Source organism: Haemorhous mexicanus, chromosome Z, assembly GCF_027477595.1.
Source record: "Haemorhous mexicanus isolate bHaeMex1 chromosome Z, bHaeMex1.pri, whole genome shotgun sequence".
Taxonomy (NCBI): Eukaryota; Metazoa; Chordata; class Aves; order Passeriformes; family Fringillidae; genus Haemorhous; species Haemorhous mexicanus.
Window position 1 is genome coordinate 71,771,487 of NC_082381.1, and position 27,038 is coordinate 71,798,524.

Genomic DNA, 27,038 nt, shown 5'->3' on the forward strand with positions numbered 1-27,038 from the left:
AGAGGGCAGAAAAACACTTGTGAAAGTACTGGGCTCCAGAAGAAGCTCCACACCAACGCCATATCAGACTCCACCAAAGAACAAGATTTTGTTTCCAAGCTACATTTTATAAGCATTTCAGGTTCTCACCCCTGTTCCTAGAGAAAAAAACTGAGAAAGCAGTGGTGCAATCACATCCCTGTTCCTTTCCATTTCCATTAAAAACAATTCTAACCCAATAATTCACCATTCTCACTCTTTATGTTGATCTGCACTCAGTAAAAACCACTGGGAGGTGAAGCATCTTGTAGCAGCACAGAATACAAGTGCATTATAGATATTACAATTCAAACTCCACTGTGACACAGGATCACAGCTCTTTTCAAACCTTCAAGATCCAGATTTTTTCTTTATCTTAAGTATTGGAATGTGCAGATATTTGTATGTTTTTCTGTATAGCTACAATTTCCAAGTGCAAAACTAAATATCAGTGAAAATTCTTTTCACTGTTATGCTTTAGAATCCAGTAATTTTAATTTTCCTTGAAGTCCCCTATCCACAGCTCTGAGCACTAGTTTCTCCACAATACTTGCTGCACCTTGTATGGCAGCTGTGGAATACACATCATGACCTGCTGTAATAGAGCTGTGAGCTCATACTATTTTATCAAAGAGTACTGAATTTAAAAACTCAGTTCTAAATCTGATAAAATATTTTAAGTAGCAAATTACAATAGATTTTTCTGTAAAATTGCACACAATTGAAAAGCTTAATCATACTAAACAGTCACATGACTGAAGTAATCTACCTCAGGAGTTAGGAAATAGGTACTTGCATCCAAATCGGAAAGCATTCCTATTAATGAAATGTATATAGTCGCAAATATGTACTTTCCTGAATTGTGATTTTTTTTTTCCCTGTTGCATTTTCTGTGCAATTTTATTGATAAGATGAACAGTTGTGTATATGTTATGTTACACATTCTGAGTTCATGAGAAGCTATTTGCCTTACCCAACCTGAGGCTCAAGAGAATAGGGAACTGGATTTGTTGTATTTTGAGGGACCAAAACTTAGAAAGGCTAAGTAGCATTAGTGGTTTATAATGGTATTCTGGATCAGTCAGAGGTGGAAAAGATTAAATCTGCTTTCTAAATTTTTGAGTGGAAAGGACTGACTCTTTCTTCTTAATGCTTGAGTATGTGCAGTGTGCCCTGACATAGCTCATCTGTCTGTTGCTGACCATTTTTACCAGGTAACTTCAAAAAACACAAAGGCTGATCAGGAATAGAGGTTGAGATACTGATGAAGCAGCCAGTGACTGTGATAACTTTCATAAAATACATATTTCTGCAAATACTGGCGTGATTTTAATGTTGTCAGCATTCTACCCCAGGTACATTGGGAGCAGTATGACTACACTGTAGCTGCTGTGTAGTTTGAAGGCATACAAACAGCTTGAGTCCCGGAATTGCATTAGACTCAGCAGTGCAGCGTGACACAATTTCATTTAGTCTGTTTCTCAGAGCAACAGGTCCCAGAAGAATGAGTTGAGCATTGTAGAATTCTCCTATTCAGGTACCTAAACTAGCTTGAGATCTCTACACTGTCTCCAAACCGAACTTAGGATGCATCCAGAGCAGCCATTCACTTAGTATACAGCCTTGAGCCTCCCCAATGCTCCATGTGGGACACAACCTGGGCACTTCCTGTGAGTGTTGCTGTGACACACACCACCCCTCCAGCAGAGCAATATTCTCTATAGCAAGTATGGCCATTAAAATTTGGCCAGAAGCAGGAACTTGTGAATCCAAAATTAAAAGCATCAGTCTTTATAACCCGGGATGAAAGAATCAAACTAAAGACAGCCCAACCCAACTTTATGTGTAGAGGGACAGAAAATGCTTCTAAGAGAACAGGAAGGTTGATCCTCTCCCTCTACTTGACCCTTGTGAGGCCACATCTGGAGTACAGTGTCCAGTTCTGGGCTCCTCAGTACAAAAAAGACAAGGAGTAGCAGAGAGTGTCCGGTGTAGGGCAACAAAGATGATGGGACTGGAGCATCTCTCTGTGATAAATGAATGTGATTTGTGCTAACAATTGTAACTATATCGATATTTTAGAAAATATTTGTAAAAAGTAATAGAGGAAAAGGATATGTAATTAGTCATAAAATGTAATGTAATTAGTGTCATAAGATATTTTCAGATGTTCATGAGAAAATAGGATGCAAGATGTAGTTTGAAACAAGTAACATCCCAAAACGGAATAGGTCTTGGGATAATTAGAGAGTCGGCCTTGAAATGGACAAAATAAGCCTTATTGAAACAATAAGGCTTATTTGTGGAATATAATGCTGGCTTCTATAATACGTGACTTGGGGCGCATGTGCAACCTCTGGGGTTGTTCAAAGGACAATGATGATGATGAGCAGCCTTCATCGGAAGTGACCACCAAAAGCCAGAGAAGACCCCTTAGAAACAAGTGGAGCATGCAGTATATTGACACAGATTTCAAGAATCAAAAATATGAGAAAATTTACAGGAAAATATTGATGAATATGTTTTAGTGTACAGTATATAAGTTGTGTTTGGATCTTTTTGCCTTTTGTACATGAGGAAGGGTGGGATCAATCAGTTTTCCTTATGCTGTATCCAAACCACTGCCAAATTATTTTGTACCTGCTTGATTATATTTGATTTTATTATTTTATATAAAATTGCTGCTCTATTAAAATTGCTGCTAAATTCTAGACATATAGGGACCTCATTCATAACATCTCTAATGAGGAGAGACTACAGGACCTGGGCATGTTTAATCTAGAGAAGACTGAGAAATCTCATTGATATGTATAAATATCTAAAAGGCAGGTACCAACAGGATGGTGCCAGACTCTTTCCAGTGGTGCCCAGCAACAGGACAAGAAGTAATGACCATATATTAAAATAAAAAAGTTCCACCTAAACATGAGGAAGAACTTTACATTGAGGGTGGCAGCGCACTGGAACAGGCTGCCCAGGGAAGTCCTGAGTCTCCCTCTCTTGTGACATTGAACACCCACCCTGTGGCAGGGGTTTGGACCAGGGAATATCCTGAGGTCCCTTCCCGGTCTGACAATGCCGTGATTGTGCAAAAAGGAGTAGATACAACTTGCACATAACAGACACGGCAGGTTTTAGATAAAAAACACTGCAAAGTAAATTTTGCTTTCTTTGTTTGCCAGAGCAAACAACGCACAAGAGAAAGGCTGAGGGCTTTGGAGTCCTGGTTCATGTTCCTGACACTTATGGCGTGGGGGTCAGCGTGACGGCAGTTCTCCTGCACATCAGCAGCCGGTACCGATGTGACACGGCCGGGTCCGCTCCCGCTCGACGCTCCCGGCCCGGGGTCTCGGATTCACCCGGCTCTGGCCGGCCCCGGGCTCTCCGCTGGCCGCCCCAGCAGCCACCCGCCGGCGGGGCGGGCGCCCTCTCCGGGCGGGGCCGGGCTGGGGCGGGCCGACCGCCGTCGCCGGCCGGGGCGGCGTCGCCAGAGGAGGGTCCCGGCGGGTCCCCGGCGCTCGCTGCCCCGCCTCCGCCGCCCCGCCCGGCCCGTCCCGGCCCGGCCCGTCCCGGTCCCCCCGCGCCCGCACGGACGGTCCGGCGGGCCTGCGGCCGCCATTGGCTCACGGCGCCATCCGGGCACTCGGCGCGGCGCCGCCGCTCGGCCCCATCGTCCCAATATGGCGGAGGTGAGCGGGCAGAGCGGGCCGGGCGCGGGGCTCGCCCGGCGCCCCGCGGGGCCCCGCGCCCGCAGCGCCCCCGCGCCGCCCCGGCACCCCCGGGAGGCGCCCCCGCGGCTGCTCGGCGGAACCGACGGGGGCGACGGGGCCGGGGCGGCGGAGCCTGCGCGACCAGGCCGCGGGACGGGCGCGGTGCCGGTGCGCGGCCCGCGGGCGGCGGAGGGGCCGCGGGACGGGCCGGCGGTATCGCCGCTGCGGCGCGGGCCATGGAGAACCGCCCGGAGGGAGGGAGGAGGAGCGAGCCCCGGGCTGGGAGCGGGGACGAGGCGGCGGCCGGTCCGGTCCGTGACACGTCCCGCCTGGCCGGGGCCGGAGGGAGCGAGATCGCCGGCCGGGCCTGGCGCGGCCCCGGGGGGGGCCTTGTGCCAGAGGAGGAGGAGGGACGGAGAGCGGCAGGCGGGAGCGAGGGAAGGAGGGATGGACGAGGGTGAGCGGGATGGAGCGGTCAGCAGGGCGGGACGCTGGGGCTGAGGCTGGAGGGGAGCAGGGAAAAGCGGGGTGGCGGGGAAACGGAGCAGCTCCGACGGCTGCGTGGAGTGAAGGGCCCTGCCTGCTGCCGGGCCGCAGGGAGCCCGCTCTTATCTCGCTCTCTCTTTTCCCTGCAGGCTTCCTTTGGGAGTTCGAGCCCAGGTTCGTCCTCGCCCACCTTCTGCATCGGCACCCGGCCTGTCGCCCGCACGCCGTTCTCTCCTTGCTGCTCCTTCCCAAATTTATCCCCTCGTAGTTTTCCTAAGGCTTCGTGTGCACGCTGTTAACCGCCTGCCAGGTTTTTCAGAGGATATATGCGCTACGTAATCCTTCACTTAAGTCCAGTTACAGTTAGAAATTGGCTCCTAGGAACCAAAAATGAAATTTGAGTTGTGTAGCACTTTTGAGTCAGCATCTCAGTAAAGCCAGATAGCCTGGAGAGAGACAGCTTCTCTTGATGCTGATAACTACAGGCTTGTCTAAATTTTTTGCTTCTTGGTAATAACAGAAAATGTTTAAAATCATAACAAGTAATTTTTAAGGCTCTCCCTAAATGCTGTTAAGGTTCTTTGGACTATATTATACAACCAAGCGTCACTAACGTCAGCGGGGCTGTTTTCAAATATTTGGGGAACATACTTGATTCTATGTAAATGCATTCTGTAGTGTTTGTCATCATCTCTAACTATTATGATGTTTGTTGAGTTTGTATTTTTCAATATAGTTTTGAATATTTCAGATGGGGTATTGAACATTCAGAACTACAGGAGAAGTGGGACTTTTTAATGTAAAGTTTGTGGAAGAGAACTTCCCCTTGAGTGAAATGGAAAATGAGTTAGAAAACAATTAGAAGCGATAATCTTAATCACACCCTTGTAAGTGCATGTTAGATTAGGGCAGTTGATACTTTCTTAAAACTTGAGCACAATGTGATGACCAAGAGCAGGAGGATTAAACACATAATGTCGTTATTGGAACTGTAGTAGCATCAGCTATGCTCAAAGTTCCTTGAGACCATAAAATGAATAGCATGTGAATAAAAAGCATTTTTGGCCTAAATGTTTCTCTACAGTGTGATTTTACAAACTTTGACAGCTTTGTCTTAGAAAAGCTGAACAAAGTTCAATTACCTGCATGTACAAAATGAATACTTAGCATAAATGATGAAAAGTTGCATTCTTTAAGGTTCAGAAGTATTGGTAAATACAGCTGCCTCCAGGCTGAAAGCAGTGCAAAGAGGAATATTGTATTATTTTTTGAAGAAGATTGAAAATTTGTAGTTACTTCTTTCAAAACTTTTTAAGAAGTTCCTTGATAGAAATAATTCTTGGTAAACCTTTTCTTTGATGCTCGAAAGCTAAGGATTGCAACAGACCACTAGTATATAAATGGAAACCAGAAGTGGAAGCGAAATATACTAATCTGTCTTTTTCCTCCAACCTGAAAGCCATAAAGAAGTGAACACTAAAGATCAAAGCAACCCTGTAATTTAGTGATTCTTGACTGTAGAATACTGACTGCTGACGCAGAATATTTTCGTCTTGAAAATTGGTTGACTCTGATGATAATCTTTGAAATGACAAAGTGCATTTAAAATAATAGTACTTTTTTGATTACTTCTGAGTGTTGTCTTCAGTAATTAAAAAGTGTCTGTTGGACCACAGAGGTATCACACAGGGTTGTTAATTAATGTGTTCTATTAGAAACGTTTTGTTATTTTTAGTGCATTTTCCGTAGCATTTTTTTGAAATTCTGCTGTGTTTATTTTTCTAGATCTAGTGCTACAAATTAATTTTATTAGAATATCCATTTGTGAGGATAAATCAATTGAAAGAGAGTCTCACTTATTTTGCAATTACTAGGATGTGAATTCATAACCTAAATTACCTGTTTACCAGTGAAAAAATATGCTTGTTACCATATAAATCAGATCAATAAAATCAGAGTCTATAGATGACAGTCTTGCAGCTTCTGATATCTTTTGATGTGTGTGCTTTGTATCTTAATGTTGATTTCAAGAGTGTTTTGAACAGTCTTTATTCAGTAAAATATTAATTTGGGATTGTATTTCCTGAAACTTAGTTTTGTGCATTTAGGTACTTCTCTCTGCTATTCTGTTTGTAGCAAGAGAGAAAGCTGTCCTTAATACAAAAAGGAAAGGTCGAAAAGCAGCTGAATTTGTCAAGTAGTTACAAATTTGTTACTCCACTGAGAGTTCTGATCCTGCTTGTAAGAGAATTAATGCAAATATTTTTGCTGGGATTTAATTTCTTATGATGGTATAGGGAAAAAAATTTCTCAAATTAAGTTTTTTTTTGATAGTTGGCTCTTTATCATCTGAGGATCATGACTTTGACCCATCTGCTGAAATGCTGGTACACGATTACGATGATGAGCGAACTCTCGAAGAAGAGGAAATGATGGAAGAAAGCAAAAATTTCAGCTCTGAAATTGAAGATTTAGAAAAGGTAAGGAAGACTTTCTCCCTTGAGAAGGTACATATTGTATTTTCTATACATATTTCACATGTACTTTTCTATACATATTTTACTTTTCATACATATTGTAACTTTTCTAGTGAAAAGAACCTTTAACCTGCCCTTCAATTTCTATTGTATAGTGCAGTTTTCTGCAAAAATGCATTTGCAGCTTGTATAAAAGAAGTCAGGTTGGGATGTAGCAGTGCATCATCACAGAAAAGACTGAACTTAGCTTCTTTAAAGGTATTGGTGCTCATATTTTTTTGATTTAGTAGCACGTTTGCTTTGGTAGAGAAATCACTGACATAGGTTTTAGAGGCCTGTTGTCTAAGATCACTTGTATGTTGAAATTGTACATTTTGCATACTGTTAAAATGACATCTAGCTGTGTTTCTTTATGTCAGGTTTTACTTTTACAATATGCAAACAAACAACTCTGGTTTATGCATAATGGGTCACATTAATTTGCTATATAAATAGTATTTCTGTGCCTTAGTTTCATCGGTTTAGCGTTCAGTGGATGTATAAAATGATCAGTGTGCTCTTTGGCTTTTTCTCTTCCATTTTACACTTCTTAATAAGAAGTTTTTCATATTTACACCTCTTGTTCATCCATGGCAGTGTGGCATGCATTCTGAATGCCTGCTGAGTGCTGAACACCCAGAAATTGATGCTATTTGCGTTACTGTTAGGTAACCCACTTACACCACTCAGCATAACTGCAGGTCTTGGTCAACGTACTTCCGAAAAAGTATTTTTTGGCATCAAATACAAGGCTGTGTTTGTGTAGTCCATGTAAAAAGAAATTTTCTACATGTGGAGTTCACAGTGTTTGTACTCCTGATGGTTTTTTTCTTGCCTTACTGCCCTTAAAATTATATTTTTGCTGATTATGAGCTTGCTGTTATAGTAGTAAAGCAGTTTGCCAGTTCTGATGGTTAAAATGGAGTTTTTTCTCCACCAAATTCTCTTATTGCTTCTGTAATAGAAGAAAGAAGAACTGAGAGACACTCATCTTAAACACTTTATTACTTTAAGTCTTTATCCTGGGAAGACTTGGACATGAGTTTCTAATTACCCATTGTGAAAAGTCTTTGCAGCACTAAAACCTTGCCTGGCTAATAAAATAGGAATTTGATCAGTGTATGAGTTCAACAATACATTTTTAGAGGTATAACTTCTAAAGGTGTAAATATTTGAAAATATTTTCCATACTCTGATGTCTTGAACCAGGTAATGAAAAAAGAATTTTCACTGTTTATTGTTTTATTAATTGTAGTTATTAGAATCACTTGATCAAAAGCTATTGGAAAAGAGAAGTTAAAAATCAATCCTTTCTCTTGATTTTTGCCTTTTCTTGGCCATCTTTCTCTTGTTACATTCTCAATGGTTAATATAAAGTATCATTGTGCAGGAGATGAAAGGAAGGGCTTAGAAGTTGCTGTATTGGTTTATTTCTGTGGGGGTTTTCACATGTGCAGCTATAGCTATGTAGGAATGAAGTCTTCAAGGTTTTCTATATTTCTCTTGAAGAAATACTGACAAATCATGTTCCACAGTATCATCAGATAAGGAGGAAATTTTTAATATTTACTCTAGTTGCATCCAGTAAAATGTCTTCCCAACAGCTTGACAGAGCTTCACTATGTGCCAAAAGACATGTTTATGAATTTTTGTTATCATAGGATCACAATATTTTAAATCTTTAATCATTCGTGCTTTCAGCTTAGTTTTTCTTTGTTTGTTTTTTGTTTCTGTTCTTCAAAGTATGTCTTATTCTCTTAGGCCTGAACTGTTTACAAGTCATTGGCAATATGTTGAAGTGTTTTAAATCCTCTTGTATTAGGAAGGAAACATGCCATTGGAAGATTTACTAGCATTCTATGGCTATGAGCCCACGATTCCAGTTATGCCAGGTTCCAGTGCAAATAGCTCTCCGAGTGAACTTGCAGATGAACTTCCAGATATGACTCTAGATAAAGTAAGTCAGAATCATTTTCACTTGAATTGTTGTTTAAAAGCAAAAATCCATGTGGTTTTAAATTACATGTCATAATCTCTTGATGTTACAAAATACATATTTTTGTTAATTTCTATATATATTGTCACTCTGGGATCTTACCTTTTCAAGGATATTGGGCATGTAGTTCTGATAATGGTGCATAGCAACTTTAGTGTCACTATATTAGTACAAAAGAAAACTGATTATGTCAACAGTTCTTCTAAAACACATGCAAAGAACTTTTAAGTAGGAGGTTTGTTAGTTGTTTTGTGTTTTTTTAGTTAAGAAGTGGGATTTTTGGATAATATATGCGATGTCCAGAAATAACTCTTAACTTCCACCACACATCAAGTACCAAAAAACGGTATGAAAATAACTTGAAAATGTACTCTTGAATGCTTTGGAATTTTATTTTCAAATGCATATCTTTTAGAAAGCTCTCAGCCATGGGGGATGAGAGATTGTTTTATGTGTAGTGACTATGTGTGGTGCATTGCTGATACAAAACCCTGAGACTTCAGCTTTTGTGGTTTGCAAGTTAAATTTAAATTCTGAGATTTTATTCTGATTTTTGGCCACAAAGCATGAGCAGCTTGTAGTTGAGCTTAAAAAGTATGCAAGTAGTAAGTAAATGTCTTTTTTTTTTCCTGTGAGTATGATGTAATGGTAAACTCCACAGAAAGGATATAATGATGGCTCTGCACATCTGATTCTCATTACGATTCACAATCTTGTTGAGGCTACAAAAATGTAGTCGGCTAGTTGTCTAATACAGTTCTTTCCCTTCCAAATCTCTGTTAGAGGAGTTCAAACATGACTGCGAGTGGAGGAAGTGTGCCTTTTCTTTCTTAATATTGTTTCTTTAACATACGAAAACATCAGATTCTTTTGGTGTTTTGTTACCTAGAACTGTCCTCATGGCAAAAGTCTAAAAAAATTGGGCTTGGTTTTTTTTTTTGGTTGGTTGGCTTTTTCCCTGAGTTTAGGAGGCAGTAGTAGGCTTATAAAGCTTCGGTATATCTGTGATGCAAAGAATGACAAAATGAACATGAGGCAGTTTACATTGGTGTTTCTTACTGGAAGCAGTTGGAGGGACATTTGAGATTGATACTTGCAGAAATTAATTGCTGTGCATTTGTTTTAATAGAAGACAGAGGGGAACCACTATGTTTGACTCTAAAATGAAAGGTTATATTCTTAGAGTTAGCAGGAGCAAACCAGCTTTTTCTTTAAAGGAATATGGTCTGCTACATTTTCTAATGGGAAGGTAACGCATTTTAATTAATGAGGCTTACAATTGGCTGAATCTAAGTGCTTACCAGTCTGTATTTTATAGTCACTCTGAGGTTTAATTTTTTTTGTGTTAATGATACAGGAGGAAATCGCTAAAGACCTCTTGTCGGGTGATGATGAAGAAACACAGTCCTCTGCTGATGACTTGACACCATCAGTTACTTCACATGAGGCTACTGACTTCTTTCCTCGGCCACTAAGATGTAGGAAACCTAATTTTATAGTAGTACTCAAAAAGTTATAGCATTATATATAGCTTTGTACCTTAAAATACCAAAATTGAGGAGTACTACTCTCTGTACCAGGAGTTGAAAACCAGTGCTTTGCAGGATGCTGTACATGAACGTTGCCTTTGGTTGGTCTTACTGAGTACCTAAAACAAATTTGGTTCTCTGCTCAGAGCACAAGTAAAATTCATTTCTCTATACATACAATGACTTCATAGTCAATAGTTAATACAGATTGAGGAACACCCTTCATGATTTTCAATATGTTAGTGAATTATATGAACATGTACCCATTCTTTTAAATTAGTGTTTCTGTACTAAAATTTTTGCTGCTGCTTTTAAGCCAGTGACTCCTCTGTGCAGCCTGTGGATGTGAACTGGGACGCAGTGTCTTTGTGATTATTTCCCTTCACACATTCAGCACTTTTCCATAGGACTTCATGGGGTGAGCCAAAGTAGTTTTATATGGGATGGGGCCTGTAAACCCATGACCACCAAAATTTCACTAACCATGGAGCTATGATGGGAAAGAACCTGTGGTTCAGTTATCCAACCTGGATGAGATATTCCTCATTGCCTGTTGCCTCTCATTTGTTCATTGGTGTCCTAGAGTTAGAGCAGTGTGAAGGACTTATATCACAGTTCCAATTTGGCCAATATGTTAAGATATTCCATGGGGGATTTCATATTTGTAGAGGAGGAGGGAATAAAGGGATTGTGCTTCCTCGGTCACCAGCAATCATAGCCCTTTGCATGCTGCTGTCTGATAAATGCAGGACATTTGTATTGAAAGAGAGATACCAAAACTTTAAAATTGTAATTTTTCCCCTTTTTCAGTTAAACAAAACATGCTGGCACTTGGGAACTGCTAATGAATATGACATTTTAAATGTGACTGCTTCATTGAGAAATGTGTTTAGCCCCTCCTCTGTACTGAGGATTAAGGAACAGTCATCTTTGTTCTCTGCTATCGTGGTTTTCTTTCAAAATGTTACTTTATTAGAACATTAAGCTGGACGTTTTAAGATCAAATATCCACCATTTCAGGGAAGGAGATGTCAGTTCTCTGTGCTGTTGGCTGTTCCATATTTTTTCTGGTCTCTGTCCATTTCCCAGATTCTAAGATAACATTAAGTTTTGAGATACACGTTATCTAATACATAACACAGGCTGTTTCCTTAAGTTTAAATTAATTGGGCAAAATAATTGCCTGATTGCCCTAGAATATTGTTCCATTCATTCAGGTTAGCCCCTTACTTTCTACTTGTAAAACCAAAACGTGATAGACTGATGATTTTACTGATTACTATGGAACAAGACCATCAGTCCATACAGTCTTGGATATTGTCTCTGATGTTCATGATGTTTTAGTTGTGATGAAGTTAAAATTTCAGCCCAATTTATGAGCATGTTTTTTCTGAAGTTGGAGAATACAAAATAGGTCTAATTGTGTCACAACTGTATATTACCTTGTGCTGGGGATTATACAACTATAAAAATAGAACTGCTTCAGAACCCAGTGCTACAGCATTTCAGATTTTAAAATACAAGTTAATCTATGGAGTAATGTATTTTAGTTGTTTGGAGGGCTCTGATGTATTTCTTCCTAAGGGAAGGGAGAAAAACCAGGATGTAAAAGGAATAAGGAGTCTTTGGCTCTCTTTTACCTACTCCGTTTTGTATGTCTCTCCTGTATCTTCATTCTGTGCTAAGGCAGCCTTGTTTAAAGGAATGTTGTGAATGCCCATTAAACTTCTGTTGAAAGGTTTTAGTAGGTGATAAATGCCTACCCTTAGTTTTACTCTCTTTGTGATTAACCTGAGGCTATGTCATAGTCCTGGAAGTTTTCTGCTTTTTCTCTTTGTATAAGCTTTTATTAAAAAAATCTTGTTTCCTTTTGACGGTAGGAAATATACTAGATTCAGTGTCATTATATAGTGTTCATTATATAGTAGATATAGTGTCATTTGCAATGATGATAAATGTTTCAGTTCTGCAGTATACAAATACCAGTGTGTTCTGACTTCATTCTAGTTAAGTTTTGGTAGAAATGTGGATCAACAGACACACAGTAAGTGTCTCCCTGAATAAAAGCAGGTGCTCATTTCAAAAGTAAATGATATCTTGAAGTTATATGCTTGAACAGAAAATTCTTCATAGCTAAAAGTATACTTTGTTTCTGAAGCAAACACCACATGTGATGGAGATAAGGAATCTGATGGTGAAGATGTAGAGGCAGACAATGGTAATTCATCTGAAGATTTGAGAAAGGTAATAATTATATTTTTTTAAAGTTATAACTTTGCTGTTAAAAAAAAATCCAGTACGATTTTTGTGTATACTTGTATACACAAAATATAGTTGATCACTTTTTTTCTTCATTTTTATTAAATTTTCAGGAAATAATGGTTGGTTCACAGTACCAGGCTGAAATTCCAGCTTACCTTGGCAGATGCAGTGATGATGAAAAGGGTATGTTCTTCTAATTGTTTTACTTCTTATTTCATGTTTATACACAGCTCTTGATGGAAAAATACTATTTAAATTTGCAAGGTCAATTCAATTACTTAGGTAAAGTCTCAGAGACCATTAAAAAAAGGTACTAGAAAATTGAAGTAGCACAACTTCTGTATACTTACAGAAGTGTGACTCTCCAACTTAGAGAGGACATTCTTATGACAAAATTAGAGGCTTAATTCTGAAGTGTCTGGTGATATCAGGTGTCAGCTAACTGTAGGAGTTAGGAGTTACCTTTGTTGGAGAATCATAGCTGGTCTATGAGCCTGTAACTTTGTTTACACTGAAGTTGTTCAAAACAGTCTCTTTCCTTGCTTGATTTTTTTTTTTGGTTTTTTTTGGGTTTTTTTGGTTTTTTTGGTTTGGTTTGGTTTGGTTTGGTTTGGTTTGGTTTGGTTTGGTTTGGTTTTTTTGGCAGGTAAAACCATGTGAGTTACAGGGTTGGTATGGAAAACAAAGCAATAAGCTATTTTAAATTTTTTTGTATAGGTCCTGTTATTTTGTGTCTTAAAAATTAGGTATTCTAAATATGATGTTACTCCAGTCCAAATTTAGGTTAAAAACTGCAGTTGTGCTAGAGTGGGAAAAATGAGCTTTTTTTAATAGAGTTAGAATCATAGCACATACAGCTGTGAAATTAAAAATGCAAATAATGAAAAAAAATTTGCTCATGGGTGGAACAACTGTGAAATTAAGAAACAGGTAGGGTGATGTAATAGTAAATGAAGGGCATTCTGTGTTTCTTTCCTGTAAATTTTTGATATTCTGTAAGGTTCTTTACCATTTAAGGGGATGTTATTTGAGTGAATTATATTGAATCTTTTCAACAGTGCCGCCTGCTCTTTTGAGGAATAATCCTTTGCAATAGAGAATAAGAATGTTTGGTAGGGATGGAGCTGGAAGTGTTAGGAAGTGAATATCTTTGTGTTGATTAAGATCTAGGAAAGCCTCCAATTTTTTGAAATTCAAGCATGGTGCTAGTGGGTTGCAAGAAATGGAGAAATAAGGACTGGATTTATGTGGGTAGTTCTTCTACAATTTCCACATCTTGACTTATCCTTAGCCAAGAACTAAGGAAGTTCTTATAACCAGAGGATGACCAAGGAGGGGTTAATCTGATGATTTACTCTGTAATGAGCTGGTACTAGTTACTAGAGATAGTTACTAGAGATAACTAGTGAAAGTGTTGTCTGATAGCATGGCCAAGAGCAAAGGGGTAGCTGCCAGATCAGAGAGCTCAAGGAGCATCTTTTGAGGTTATTGGTAATGGACTTCTGCAAAAAGCACTGCATTGTCTTGGTTGATAGAGAAAACTGAAGAGGAGTATCACCAGCACTCTGGAAGGTTGGGCTTGGTAGTAGGGCTGGAGGGTTAAATGAAAGCCTTTTCTGTACGTCTGGAAGAACTAGGGATGGCACATAGGGGCTTACATTTGTGCTGTGTAGTCCAGCTACCAGAATTGAGCTAGAAAGCAGTTCTGCACTCCTATAAACTTTTCACTTGGAACATGTCTGATTGAAAGCTTTCTGTGTTGTCTAACCGTAAAAGAACTTTGAAAGGTGTCATTTTATTCTTCACCTTAGCCCAATGTTGTTTCCTGCAGTTTTAGGAGAGCTTTGAGCATCTCCATCTTTTCTGGTGTAACAGCCATTAGGAATCTATGTTTGAATTAAATAACTCAAATTCTGCATTACCAGGAGAGTACATAATACGTGATGTGCAATGGTAATCACATCTATTGATCAGAATAAAAGATTTATAGTTTAATCTAGTATTGAAACATATGCACAGACTAACAAAGGTTCAGGTCAGCTCTTGTGTGTTGTATCATCCTTGAAATAAGAGTTTCAGATGTAATTTCAATGTACTGTGGAGAACTGTACACCCTAATCACTTAGAGCATCCAACATAACAAGTTCTTAACAGCATTCAGTTGCTACTGAACGAAAAAACAAATCACTACATTGCCATATAGATTGCTATTTTATTACATAATTTTTGGCAAATTTTAGTTGAAAATTACTAAATAGCAAAAGTGATCTGCAGTTTAAAAGTGGCATGGGCATGCTTGATTTGATTGCTTCTGTGTTCCTCTTCTTTGTGAAATGACTTTTAATGTTGCAGCCTAAAAAATGTTATACATGGCATGAATGGATTTCTGTTTTATCAGCTTATGAAAATGAAGACCATTTACTTTGGAAACCTGATGTCATCTCAGAAAGTAAAGTTAAAGAATACCTTTTTGAAACCTCCTTAAGAACAGGAAATGAAAAAATGATTGGCAGAATTCCTGAAGGACTACATACACGGGACAATGAACAAGTAGGTTTTATATCCTGCTCCATTTGTGACACAGAACTCTGTAATTAACATGTGGTCTCCTTCTCTGCTTTGTACTCTAAAGACACTACTACTCAATGTTGGATATTATGAAGTCAAGATCTTACTTAAAATTTTTAAGCACATGCTTAAAAATCTTGAGTATTTGAATGTTGGGTGCCTTGTGATCTGTGATGTTTCTGATTGTCATGCTGCTGACAAATTGAGCCTTTTTAAAAATTGCATATAGTGTTTAATAGTTTTTCAGTTAAATCTTGACTCAGCTTTTGGGTGATTTTGGTTTTGGCTCTCATTTTTAAATTTTCATCATACATAAATAAGTCCTCTATTTTTTTTACCCTAGATATGTTCACTGGAAGAATAGTTTTGGAAGTCTAGACTGGATATTAGAAAATTTTTACTTTTTCTAAAGACTTTTTTTTTATTTTATAGGCACTGTATGAACTTCTTAAAAGCAGCCATAATGTTAAAGAAGCAATTGAGAGATACTGCTCAAATGGAAAGGCATCTCATGGTAAGGGAGTACCTGTTTTTTCAGAAAAGTGTGGTTTAAAAAAAAAAAGTTGTGTGGAAGATCCTTGAGTAGGAATCACATTATCAAACACATCCCTGTCATGATGATTTTAGCACAAATTAGGTGTAATCTGACAAATTTGTAAATTCTGCTGCAGAAGTTTGAGGTTGTAGCAAGGCTGAGGATATGCGTTTGCTCTTCCCTTCTTTCCTCCACAGCTGTTGTAACAATGAAACAGATTGAGGAGAAGGGTGGGGAGAGATGCAATTCTGTTCACCTACTATTTATTTAGTATCTCTGTTTGAGATTGTGATTGATTACAGTCTGATGAATGTGGGTTGGTACATAAATAAGCCCCCACACTGTGCTAGCATTTGTGCTATGCCAGCCCTTCATGGGCTCTGTTGTATAGTTCCATAGGGCATGGAGAGCTTTCCTTTAGTCTGCATTGGAAAGTGGGCTTCCATCTTGCCTATCCTTATTTATTAATCCCTTAAATGAAAACCTGTCTGTAACAAAGATGGGTTTTTGTCCTTTATTTTTGTATATGTATTGTGTGGAGCAGAATGGGTTATGAGCTCTGCTGTAAGTTGATATTAGGGCAGTTATCCCTCTGCTCAGATCCAGAAAGAAGTTGAGTGTATGAAATTTAGGTGCTGTGAGAGACAGGTGTCTAAGTGGTTGAATGGCGGCCGGCAACTAAAGTACCACACAGCTGCTCGCTCACTTCTGCCCCACCACTTCCTTTCCTTGTGGACATGAGAATTAGAGGAAAAAAGTAAAACTTTAGGGTTGACCTAAGAATAGTTTAATAATTGAAACACAAAAAGAATATAGTAAGAACACTAGTGATACTGATGACAATAATAATTGAAATGAAGAGGAAAGAGAGAGGAGTAAAACCGCAGGGAGGTGAGTGATGCACAGTGACGCGGGTGCTCAGCACCTGCTGGCCAATCCCAGCCCATCCCCCAGCAGCTCCTGGCCCCCCCAGCCAGCTCCCCCCAGGTCACATCCTGACCATGTCGGTCTGTGTATGGAACATCCCTTTGGCTAGGTCAGGTCAGCTCTCCTGGCCATGCTCCCCCTGGGACACCTGAGCAATGCAGAGCCTCTGGGACACCTCTGGGACACCTGAGCAATGCAGAGCTCAGGACACTGAAATGTCCTTAATTGCAACAACTAAAACATCAGAGTGTTATCGATATTATTTTCATATGGGGTCACTACTAGAAAGAAAATTATCTCAGCCAAAATCAGGACACTAAGGTCAAGCTGGAGGGGGCAATAAGGACTATAAGAAGAGTGCTTTAAAAGCCTCATGTACAAGAAGAGATTGTGTAGACCTTAAAATATCAGCTGAGGGGCTGTATTCTAAGTCCAGTACCTCTATGGAATTTAGGTTCCTGTTTCAGGATTGAAAAATAACCTCTGTTCTTTTTTGGCTTTGATGCCTTGTGAAGGCTGACCTAGAACGGAGGTTAGACAGAGTTAAAGAATAAAGTAGGGGTTTATTAAGAGCCCTCAATGGATACACCTTGGGCAGGACAAGGCGCTACACCCAAGATGAACCCAAAATGGTCACAAAATGCAGGACCAGTCACAAGGTCTCTCACTTCTACAAGTTCTGCTCCATTTGCATATTGGAATTAATTGTCCAGTTATAGCTTTAGGTTATGAAGTCCCATCCTTCTTGTTTTTCTCTCTTCATTCTGGCACTGTTTATGCTCTTGGGCCTGAGATCTGGTCCTTGGTCCCATGGTAGCAAAGGAATTGTTTTGTCTAGCTACTCTGTGAAGAGAGCTTACCAACACTTAATATGAAGCTCAGAAATACACACTAAAGCAGCACAGAATCTGAAACATACACAAGATAAAACCTGAGGCATCAGCTCAGAGGCCAAGATTCCATCCTAAGGACTAGTAGTCCTTACCCATACCCCATCCCCAGTTCAAATGGAATTGTTATACCTTCATTAAAATAGGAAGGGATAGATGGAGGAGTAAGGTCTAGTAGATGAGGGAGAGGCTGTGGATATTGCCTGCGTAGACTTCAGTTGAGCCTTTGACACCATTTCCTCAGCAGAAGGAAATGGTGTCAGCTTCTCCTGCAGAAGCTGACAGCCCATGGCTTGGACAGGGCTCTCTTTGCTCGGTAAAGCTGTCTGGATGGCTGAACCTAGAGAATGGTGGAAAATGGAATTACACCCACCTGGTGTGTTCCCCAGGGCTCAGTATTGGGTGGAGTTCCGTTTAATATTTTTATCAGTGATCTGGTTCAAATTCACTCTCAATCCATTTGCAGGCAAAACCAATTTGGGGTGGGACTGTTGATCTGCTGGAGGGCAGGAAGGCTCTGCAGAGGGATCTGGACAGGCTGCATCAATGGGCTGAGGCCAATGGAGTGAGGATCAACAAGGCCCAGTGCCAGGTCCTGCCCTTGGGTCACAACAACCCCAGGCAGTGCCACAGGCTGGGGCAGAGTGGCTGGAAAGGAGCTGGGGGTGCTGGTGACAGCAGCTGAACATGAGCCAGGGTGTGCCCAGGTGGCCAAGAAGGCCAATGGCATCCTGGCCTGGATCAGCCATGGTGTGGCCAGCAGGGCCAGGGCAAGGATTGTCCCCCTGTACTGGGCACTGCTGAGGGCACACCTCGAGTGCTGTGTCCAGCTCTGGGCCCTCCCTGCAAGAAAGGCACTGAGGAGCTGGAGAGAGTCCAGAGAAGGGCAATGGAGCTGGGGCAGGGTCTGGGGCACCAGTCCTGTGAGGAGCAGCTGAGGGAGCTGGGGGTGTTTATCCTGGAGAAAAGGAGTCTCAGGGGAGACCTTATCACTCTCAACAACTGCCTGAAAGGCGATTGTGGCAGGGTGGGGGTTGGCTTCTTCTCCCAGGAAACCAGTGACAGGATGAGAGGCAGCGGCCTCAAGCTGCACCAGGGGAAGTTTATATTAGATATTGCAAAGAACTTCATGGACAGGGTTGTTAAACATTGAAATGGATTTTTTGGGAAAGTGGTGGAATCACCATCCCTGGGGGTGTTCAAGAAACAACTGGATATAAGGCATTTAGTGCTGTGGTCTAGTTGATACAGTGATGTTTGATCATAGATTGGGCTTCATGATCTTGGAGGTCTTTTCCAACTAGTGATTCTAGTTGGAAATGACCTCTAGTCTGGTTTTCAGTGTCTGCTTCCAGAGATACTTTGAAACATGTGAATGCATTTTCCCCCACTGGCTTTAAATTCTAGTTGAGTGGGAACTTTTTGAATCACCATTATCAATGTAAGATATCTGAAAAATCCCTCCTTCCTTATATATATACCCAAAGCTACAATCAAGATAGGAAATTAACAAGAGTCTTCTTGAATTATGATTGTTGTTATTTGTCAAACCGAAATCCATTTTAGAAAATGTAGGCTTAATTATTTAAAAAAAAAAAAAAAAAAAAAAAAAAGAGGAGAAAAGAAATTTGCAGTTTCTCCTTAAAAGATCTGAAGGGGTTAGAAGAGATTTGTGGCTCTATAGGACCAGGTCATTATTTGGGGTTTTTTTTCTGGATTCCCTGATATCCCGTATTTTTCAAAAGCCCTGGATCATGTTAACTATATTCCCAGTCAGTTTGTCCTGTATGGCTTCCTGACCTGGGCTTCGTGCTGAGGCACTCCTCCATGGTGCATTATGCCTTTTCCAGGAGAGGAAAAACTACCTCAGCAGGGGGTTTATGATATCAGGCAAGGTGTTGTATGTTCTGGGCAGTCTGTCTCAAGCTGGATCCATTTGGCTGTTAGTGTCAGGTTGGAATTGCCCTCCTGATGACAGTTCATCCCCGTGTCTCAGCTGTGATCTACAGTGCCATGCACCGAGGCTGGCATCCAGGCTGGTAGTTGGCTCCTGGTAAGACATGACCTAGACTGCTGAGTGCCTGGGAAGATGTGGGCCTAGCACTGTTCCTGTGGTTTGCACAGTAGGGCTGAGCTCTGTCAGGCCTTCTTGTCTGTGATGCTCACTCAGACTCACAGGGCCATCCATCAAAACAGGATTTTCCTTTGCTCTTTTTTCCAGTAACCACTGTTCCTTGTGTCCTGTGTAACAAGAAATATTGAGAAAAATCACCACACTTACCACGTCAGTGATGTTTATCAAACACTATTTTTTGATGACAAACATATTAAGAGCAATAAACCTTTGAAAAATATCCTTTGCTTTCAAAGATATGAAAGATTTCTGAAATCAAACTCTTCTAGATCATTCTTTGTAGAGAAGAACGTTAAATTTCAGGTAGGATCGTTTCTCAGTAGGGAAAATAAAATGGATCTGAATAACTGAATTGCCTTTTTTTTAGAATGCATTTGGATATTCATCCATTAGGATCAACATTTTTATTCTTTGAAAAGGTTGAGTGAAATCAAGTTTCTTATGCTACTTTTATAATTATCTAGAAGAGATGACAGCATGGACAGAAGAAGAATGCAGAAGCTTTGAAAATGCACTTCTGATGTATGGAAAAGACTTCCATCTCATACAGAAAAACAAGGTTAGTATTTTACAGTTAAATTGAAGAGTTGGTAAATTGTATGATAGTATGTGAAGGCAGTCTGTCAGAAGCTGTACAGAAGAGGGAAATAAGAATAAAATTAAAATAACTTTGGCATTTTTGAACTAATTTTTCTTTTCTTTGCACTAATGTTTCCAAATGTCATTGGAAATACTAGGCATTGTGAGATGAGTTAATATATTGTCTCTGAAATCAGCTTAAGTTGACTTTACTTCTATGCATGTATGGGCATTACAATACAATTTAAATTCATGCCTTTCCTAGAAGTGAACAGTATTTCTATACCATGGCTGTAGGAGGGGAGAATGCATCTTTACCTAATTTATTCTGTCACCAGGAAGGTGCAAGTTTACAGAATCAGGCTGAGTTATGTGTTTTCATAAGGTATAGTCATCCGTAATACTCTCTCTCTTGAGACAAAAATGAGTTCTAAGCTTGGTCTGGATTGCTTCTGATTGACTTCTCTGTGCCTGAAGAATAGGATATTTTGTTATTTTTATCAAAAAAGCAATAGTTGACAATGTTAGTGTTTCCAAATGTCTTGTATCTCTCTTTTATGCGTTTGATACTATATTAAAGGAGTCTTTATTGTATTTCAGGTGAACTTTGTAGGGTTGTGGTTGCTGTTCAACAACTGTCTTCTGCTCTTGCCCAGTACCTGGTTTGACCCATCCTAAACAATTTGGATAGTTCAGATTTTAAATGGACTTTAACAATAAGCATTAATGCATCAGAGATTAAAAATATATTTTCCAACGCAGAGCAAAACACATGTGTTGATGTGTCTGTCACTATGGACCAGAATTTGTCTAAGAAATCTACTGGGTTTTTTTCCCAGGCAAAAGGCAAGAAAAGTTTAGGGAAGGTTCTGTGATCCAGCATAAGGTGATGTCACTTGTATACAGAAGTATCAGCTAGACAAGATTTAGTGTGTGGAGGAGCTTAACAAGATGTGTTTCCTTATCACTGCAGTGCAAAGCTTTGTCAACTCAGACTTCATGCATTAGTATCTGTTAATTACTTCCCCTTCCTGGTACATCTGTGCCTAAACTAGCAAGATTTATTACTGCCCCCCAAGGTATTTTGGGTTCACCACTGATACTTCTGTATGTTTGAAAGCACTTAAATAGATTTTACTGCCAAACTGTGTTGGATAGTGTTGGATAGAGTTGTAAAACTGGAACTGTGGATGGTGTGATGGTGATGTGAAATGTTTCTGCATAAAAAAGTACATAAAAGTGGAAGTAATGAATTTTTCTCCAAGAATCTGACTTCACATAGCACCTCCATTTTGTCAAAAGAGACAAACAACATAGATCAAAACGAGTCTTTTCAGTCCTTACTACCTTCTCAACAAGACTATGGGTTTTTTTTGTTTCAGCATTTACTGCTCTGGTTTGGCGACTCTGTTGTCAAAGCCTCCACAGTTCTGGACTTTCCCAAAGAAACACATATCCAGAGTTTTTGGTACTTCAATCCTCTTAGATCATTCATTTGCTCAGTTTTTTCCATCATAAGAAAGGGTATATCTTACAGTTTAAAAAATGTTTATATATATGTCTAAGTACTTCAGATGTAGATAGAGCTTCAACGCAGTTTAAAAAAAATCCAATAATGCATTGAGTAGAACAAATGTAATACTTGAAACTATAGATCTGTTTGAAGTCTGCAAAGATTTGTTCCAGAGCAATAAAAACTGATAATATTGCAGGAATGGGAATTGGAAAGATGACAAAACCCAAATCTTTGCATGAATCCTGTCAATTCTTCTTGTTGCCATTTAGGTAAGAACCAGAACAGTTGCTGAGTGTGTGGCTTTCTACTACATGTGGAAAAAGTCAGAACGTTATGATTACTTTGCTCAGCAAACACGATTTGGAAAGAAGAAATATAACCATCATCCAGGAGTTACGTAAGTAAAATGTTCTTGGAATATGTTTCTGTTGCAAATTGTAAATGTGGAAGACTTCCCCCAACCCACTTCTGTCATTGCAGTGTAAACCTTCAGTGGCTATGGCAACTGAAATTAAATCTATCATCATTTATAGGTCTAGTTTTCTAGTTATATAATAGTTTATGGATGCAATATTGTTTTAGGGACTACATGGATCGTTTGGTAGATGAAGCAGAATCCCTCGGAGGAGCTGTGCATTCTTCAGCCTTAACATCTAATAGTCGAACAGAAACCATTCCTGATCAACAGCTAAGCATTCTGAACTCTATCACTGCCAATGAGTTGACAGGTAAATCAAGAAAAAAAAATATCTTTGTTGGAACTACACAAACAACTATTTCATTTGCATTTGTGTTCATCTGTTTTCCAGCACTGACAAACAGTGTAGCTACAGTCTGCCACACTTCAGATGTGAACTGCTTGGATGACGCTTTTCCTCCCATGGACAGCTTACCCCGAGCACCAGTTAATCATGTGCCTGTTGGAACAGAAGAATTGCTTAACTTGCCTAGCAATGGTGAAAGTGATTGTTTTAATTTATTTGAGACTGGCTTTTATCATTCAGAGCTAAACCAAATGAACATGTGCAGTGAGGAGGCAGAAAGACCTGCGAAGAGATTGAAAATGGGGATTGCTGTCCCAGAATCTTTCATGAATGATGTCTCTGTAAATAACCTTGGTGTGGACTTCGAGAACCACACACACCACATTACCAGTGCCAAAATGGCTGTTTCAGTGGCTGACTTCAGCAGTCTATCTGCAAATGAGACAAATGGTTTTATCAATACCCACGCTCTCCACCATGCTGCCCTTCATTCAGAATGACTGTGGAAAACTAAACAAACAGTGGGTACTTTATGCAGTAGTAGTAAACTTGATGGGAGCTATCAGGTTTGCTTAGTCTTTCACTGGAAGTTTGAACTTTATGACATCAGTGATGTCTTTGTATGTATAGAACTATATCTTGATTTATCAAGAGTAATTTCTTTTTTCAGTCCATAAATGTGGAAATGTCATAGGATGTGTGGCAGAGTTTGGGACTAAGAGAACTCTGTGATGCAGCTTTAAGCTCTGCTTCAATTTTTTTTCCTAAAGCCTGTAGACGGAGGCCACCATTTCAAAACCAGCACAGAAGTTCTGAACGGATTGGAGTGGCTTTTTTAGTAAGTTACTTTTGCCGTAATGGATGCAGTGGAATAACAATGTTTACAGGTACGGATCCTGATCCCTGCTCAATGTAGCATTTTTCCCCCCCCCTTCTAAAGGCAGGGATGGGTTTGTTTATTTTAAACTGCACAAACATACAAGGATGTTTTTTAAATGGAACCTTCTCTCATGTGATACTAAACTAGAGCACTTCAGTTTACAAAGCAGCAAATTCATGTTGGTGGAAGCTAGCACAAGGGACTTAAGATGAGTAAAGTGAAGATCTGCACTTGAATGCTGTTGCAAAATTAAAGGTCATGGCTACCTTACAGAGAAGTAATCATGCTGCCGTAGATGTCTGTGTACTTTAAACTTACTGGCTCAGACAGATGAGTTTTAGGCTATATTGTATTTGGTAGGGGTTTGTCCACAACTTCGAAGAGCAATGCAATCGTGTACCTTAACTTTCCTAAGGCAGCTGATGTATAAAGCTACAGTCTGCACAGCTTAGGATTTACCACTAAACAGTCTACATTTGGAAGACATCTTAAGTTGTTTGGAGCACTGCAGTTCTAAGTATTACAGTTTTGAGGGACTATCTAGTTTATATAGTGTAGTAGAACCTTGAAGTACATGCTTGAAAGTTTTTATTTAGTGTGGATTGCGTTTATTTGTTTTGGCAGTTTGACCAATTTCTTTGGTCAAATAGGAAAGGACGAGTAAAAATGCATCCCATAAAAGCAACTATTTAACTTCATTACATTTTTTTATTTTGAACCTTGAGTGCAATTTAGCCATCCAGGATGTTTGTCTTGCAAATGTTTGTTCCAATTGCTGCAGGAACCAAGTATAGTATTGGCTTGTAACATGTTCTAGCATACAACTTGCTGGGTGTTCTAATGAAAGCCTGAACCTCCCTTCAATAGGATTACTCCTGTCCCTCCATACTTTTTCTTTGCACTGTTTGTATTACAAGTCTAATTGCCACTAATCTGTTTTCATTAGTCAAGCAATTAAGTTTGCATTGTTGATATTTTCAATAGTTGCTTCAAGGTTGTGCTGAGCAGTTAGAAGGTAGTGACTTTAATATTTGAAAGGGAAGAGGGTATTTATTACGCGTACTGTGAACTGCATTGATATCCCAAGTTTCAGATGCAGCATATGGAGTTTTCTTTACAGCATTGTAATGAAGATTGCTTTGAAGTGTTTATGCAATAGCACATTTATCATATTAAAAAAAAATTAGTTTAGCACAGTGGACAAAAGTAGATATGATTTTGTAATCAGTTCTTAACTTAAACATCTGAAATATTTAACGTTAGTAAGTACACAGTAAATAACGGGTAGCCTTGGCCCTGTGTTTTACTCTTGACATTTTTAGCCAAGTTCTCAGCTTCTTACTGCTGTGTTTTGTGCTGAACTTTGTACCTTGTTTCCTTTGTTTATGAATCAGCCCATTTTAAGTAATTTTGTAGAATTCTGGCCATAATCTTCCATTGTTATACATTCAAGTTTATCTATGGGTTTACAGTGAGTGGCTGGTCTTGTATAAAAATCATACAAAGATGACAATGCTTATACCAGTTGCACTTAAATGAACACACCCATTTTCATTAGTTGATGCAGTAATTTACTCAGTTTATCTATGCATTGCTGGGCTCTTAAAGTAGGCAGAGACTTGTCTAAGGTTTGGGTTGTCAGCAAGTTGAATGGACACTTTAGTTATTTAATAAAGACTTTGACCAAAATTCATAAAATGATATGAGAGAAAAATGATTTCCGGGTAGTCTAATAAATGCTGATCTTATTTAGCCTGTTGGCTAGCTAGCTGGTATCGTTTACTTTTAATTCCTTGTTAAAATGAGGCAATAATTTGCAAGATTTCGTATATATGTAAATTCTTCATATCTTTTTAGATATCTCTTTCAATATTTTCTGACTACTTCTGTGTATAGTAACATTTTTGTGCATGCTTGATGTGACATCCATAAATTTGTACCACTATGACTTTATCCATGTAAAATAGCTATTTATTGAACTTTACTTTTAAAAGCTGGACTTACTTTTTTTCTCTCAGTTTAAACATTTAAATGGAGAACTTGTTACTGTTTATTAAAGAATTGTGTTTTGAAAGTCAGCATGGAGATAACTGAATTGCAACCATGTGAAGAAATTACAATGCCTTGGCTATTACACAGTGAAGCACAATTCTTGTAACAAACTGTGATGAATTCTTTGTCCTTTGCCACGTGTTTTCTTCATACAGACAAACCAAAAAATCCATAATGGGCAATTGCAGTGTTGGTAAATGTATCCTTTTTATGTACAGGGAATATGAAGAGGGTAGCAGATTCATGTAGAAGTGTAACTGGTGCTGTGATTATAGCAATACCACAGTTGGTCACACGTCATCTTCCCATGCTAGGTTCTTAAGTGTTTAGTCTTCCTCTTGTAATGGTCAAACTGCTGAATTTACTTGAAGGATGTACAATACTGTTTGAAGAATATGAAATTGTGTACAATTAGGTCAGTGAATTGTGCAATTGAAACTGAGAGTCAAAAATATAGGAAAACTTCAGTTCACGTAGGACACAGTGATACTACTTAATTTAACCAAAGTCTCTAATGAGTATTTCAACTTTGAATGTAAACTAATGGATAAACTGACCAACAGGGACGCTATTTGCCCAGCATTACAAGCACATCGTCTGCAGACAGGGAAATTAAATACAGTAATTTGTAAGATAATGACAAGGTTACTATTTTTATTATTCCTATTTTTCATTGAAAGAAGGAGGAAGATGCTATCAATTGTACAATAAAGTAGGAATGGTTTTAGTCTTCCTAATAAAACAGAGATTCCAGTTATTCTCAGTTCAAAATAACTACCCTGTGCATAACAACAAATCAAGTGACAATCGGAACATGTTTTAGTATCAGATGTTCAAGAGGAAGTCGCTGTTGTTGCATTGGTTTTAATATTTGTACATAAACACTGATTTTTTTTGAGCATTATTTTGTATTTGTTGTACTTTAATACCTGGTGTACAGTTCCAGAAATAAATGTCTGGAAACCTTTCTTTATTTGTAAAGCTCTTCATGCATCTGCACTGTGTTTGCTACTTCATTTCCAGAGATATTTAGCAGTAACTCTGAATGCACTTTCAAGAACTCTGCACATGGTACCATCTATGTAGAGGTACACTGAAGAGTGAAAAATGCATCACACAGTGATGCGGGTAGCTAAGGATTCATGGTTTCCCTCAGACATATGAAACATTATGGCTGAAGTATAGCAAATCTCAGACGGGACTTAATTGTAGCTGCAAGGTAACACGCAGCACTGTCATCCAGAGCTCAGACCACACCTAAGCTGTATGGAACACATACCTGTTTTCTGGGGAAAGAAAACTCACCCAAATTTGTAAATCCATGCAAAACTAGATTACAGCTGTGAATACAAAAGTTTTACTTGGCTTAGGCCTTAATGTTGAACTTAAACAATTTAAAATGCTTTTTACCTTGATTCTCCAGTCCCTCAAGACAACAAGCACTAATCTTGGACCCTGAAAAGCTGTAAGATGTTACATACCATTTCTATCAAATGCCAGATGGAGTCAGTGGAGTTCTTTCCTAGATCCAGTATGCTTGTTTTTATAGTGACTGACACAGTAAACCTTCAAGTAAAGAAATTACTATTTTTTTTTAATTAGGAGTACAAGCTGGTATAATTCTAAATAGCAAAAGCTGTAATTTGCCAAGTAATGAGCTTCGCTTCCCCTGATGG

General features: G+C 39.2%; 1 protein-coding gene across 3 annotated transcripts; it reads left to right on the forward strand.

Moving 5' to 3' along the window:
* Window positions 1–3,567: 3,567 nt before the first annotated feature.
* On the forward strand, window positions 3,568–26,330 carry MIER3 (MIER family member 3). Of its 3 annotated transcripts, none has more exons than XM_059873137.1 (13): window positions 3,568–3,707; window positions 4,364–4,388; window positions 6,549–6,694; window positions 8,553–8,687; window positions 10,084–10,204; window positions 12,414–12,499; window positions 12,628–12,700; window positions 14,916–15,067; window positions 15,518–15,599; window positions 20,039–20,130; window positions 21,936–22,063; window positions 22,249–22,394; window positions 22,476–26,330. In XM_059873137.1, the coding sequence occupies exons 1-13, from the start codon at window positions 3,699–3,701 to the stop codon at window positions 22,928–22,930; spliced, it is 1,650 nt and encodes a 549-aa protein (XP_059729120.1). In that variant the 5' UTR covers window positions 3,568–3,698; the 3' UTR covers window positions 22,931–26,330. The 3 variants fall into 3 exon arrangements, with proteins under 3 accessions (XP_059729120.1, XP_059729119.1, XP_059729121.1); XM_059873136.1 differs by having other exon boundaries at window positions 3,569–3,707; window positions 20,036–20,130; XM_059873138.1 differs by lacking the exon at window positions 3,568–3,707 and adding an exon at window positions 4,966–5,101 and having other exon boundaries at window positions 20,036–20,130.
* The last annotated feature ends 708 nt before the right edge of the window (window positions 26,331–27,038 follow it).

Bases quoted from the DNA above. Each gene is read 5' to 3' on its own strand.
- MIER3 (XM_059873136.1), top strand. The intron at 4,389-6,548 runs GTTCGTCCTCGC...TTTTTTTGATAG, and splicing joins CTTTGGGAGTTCGAGCCCAG to TTGGCTCTTTATCATCTGAG. The intron at 15,600-20,035 runs GTAAGGGAGTAC...ATAATTATCTAG, and splicing joins AAATGGAAAGGCATCTCATG to AAGAGATGACAGCATGGACA.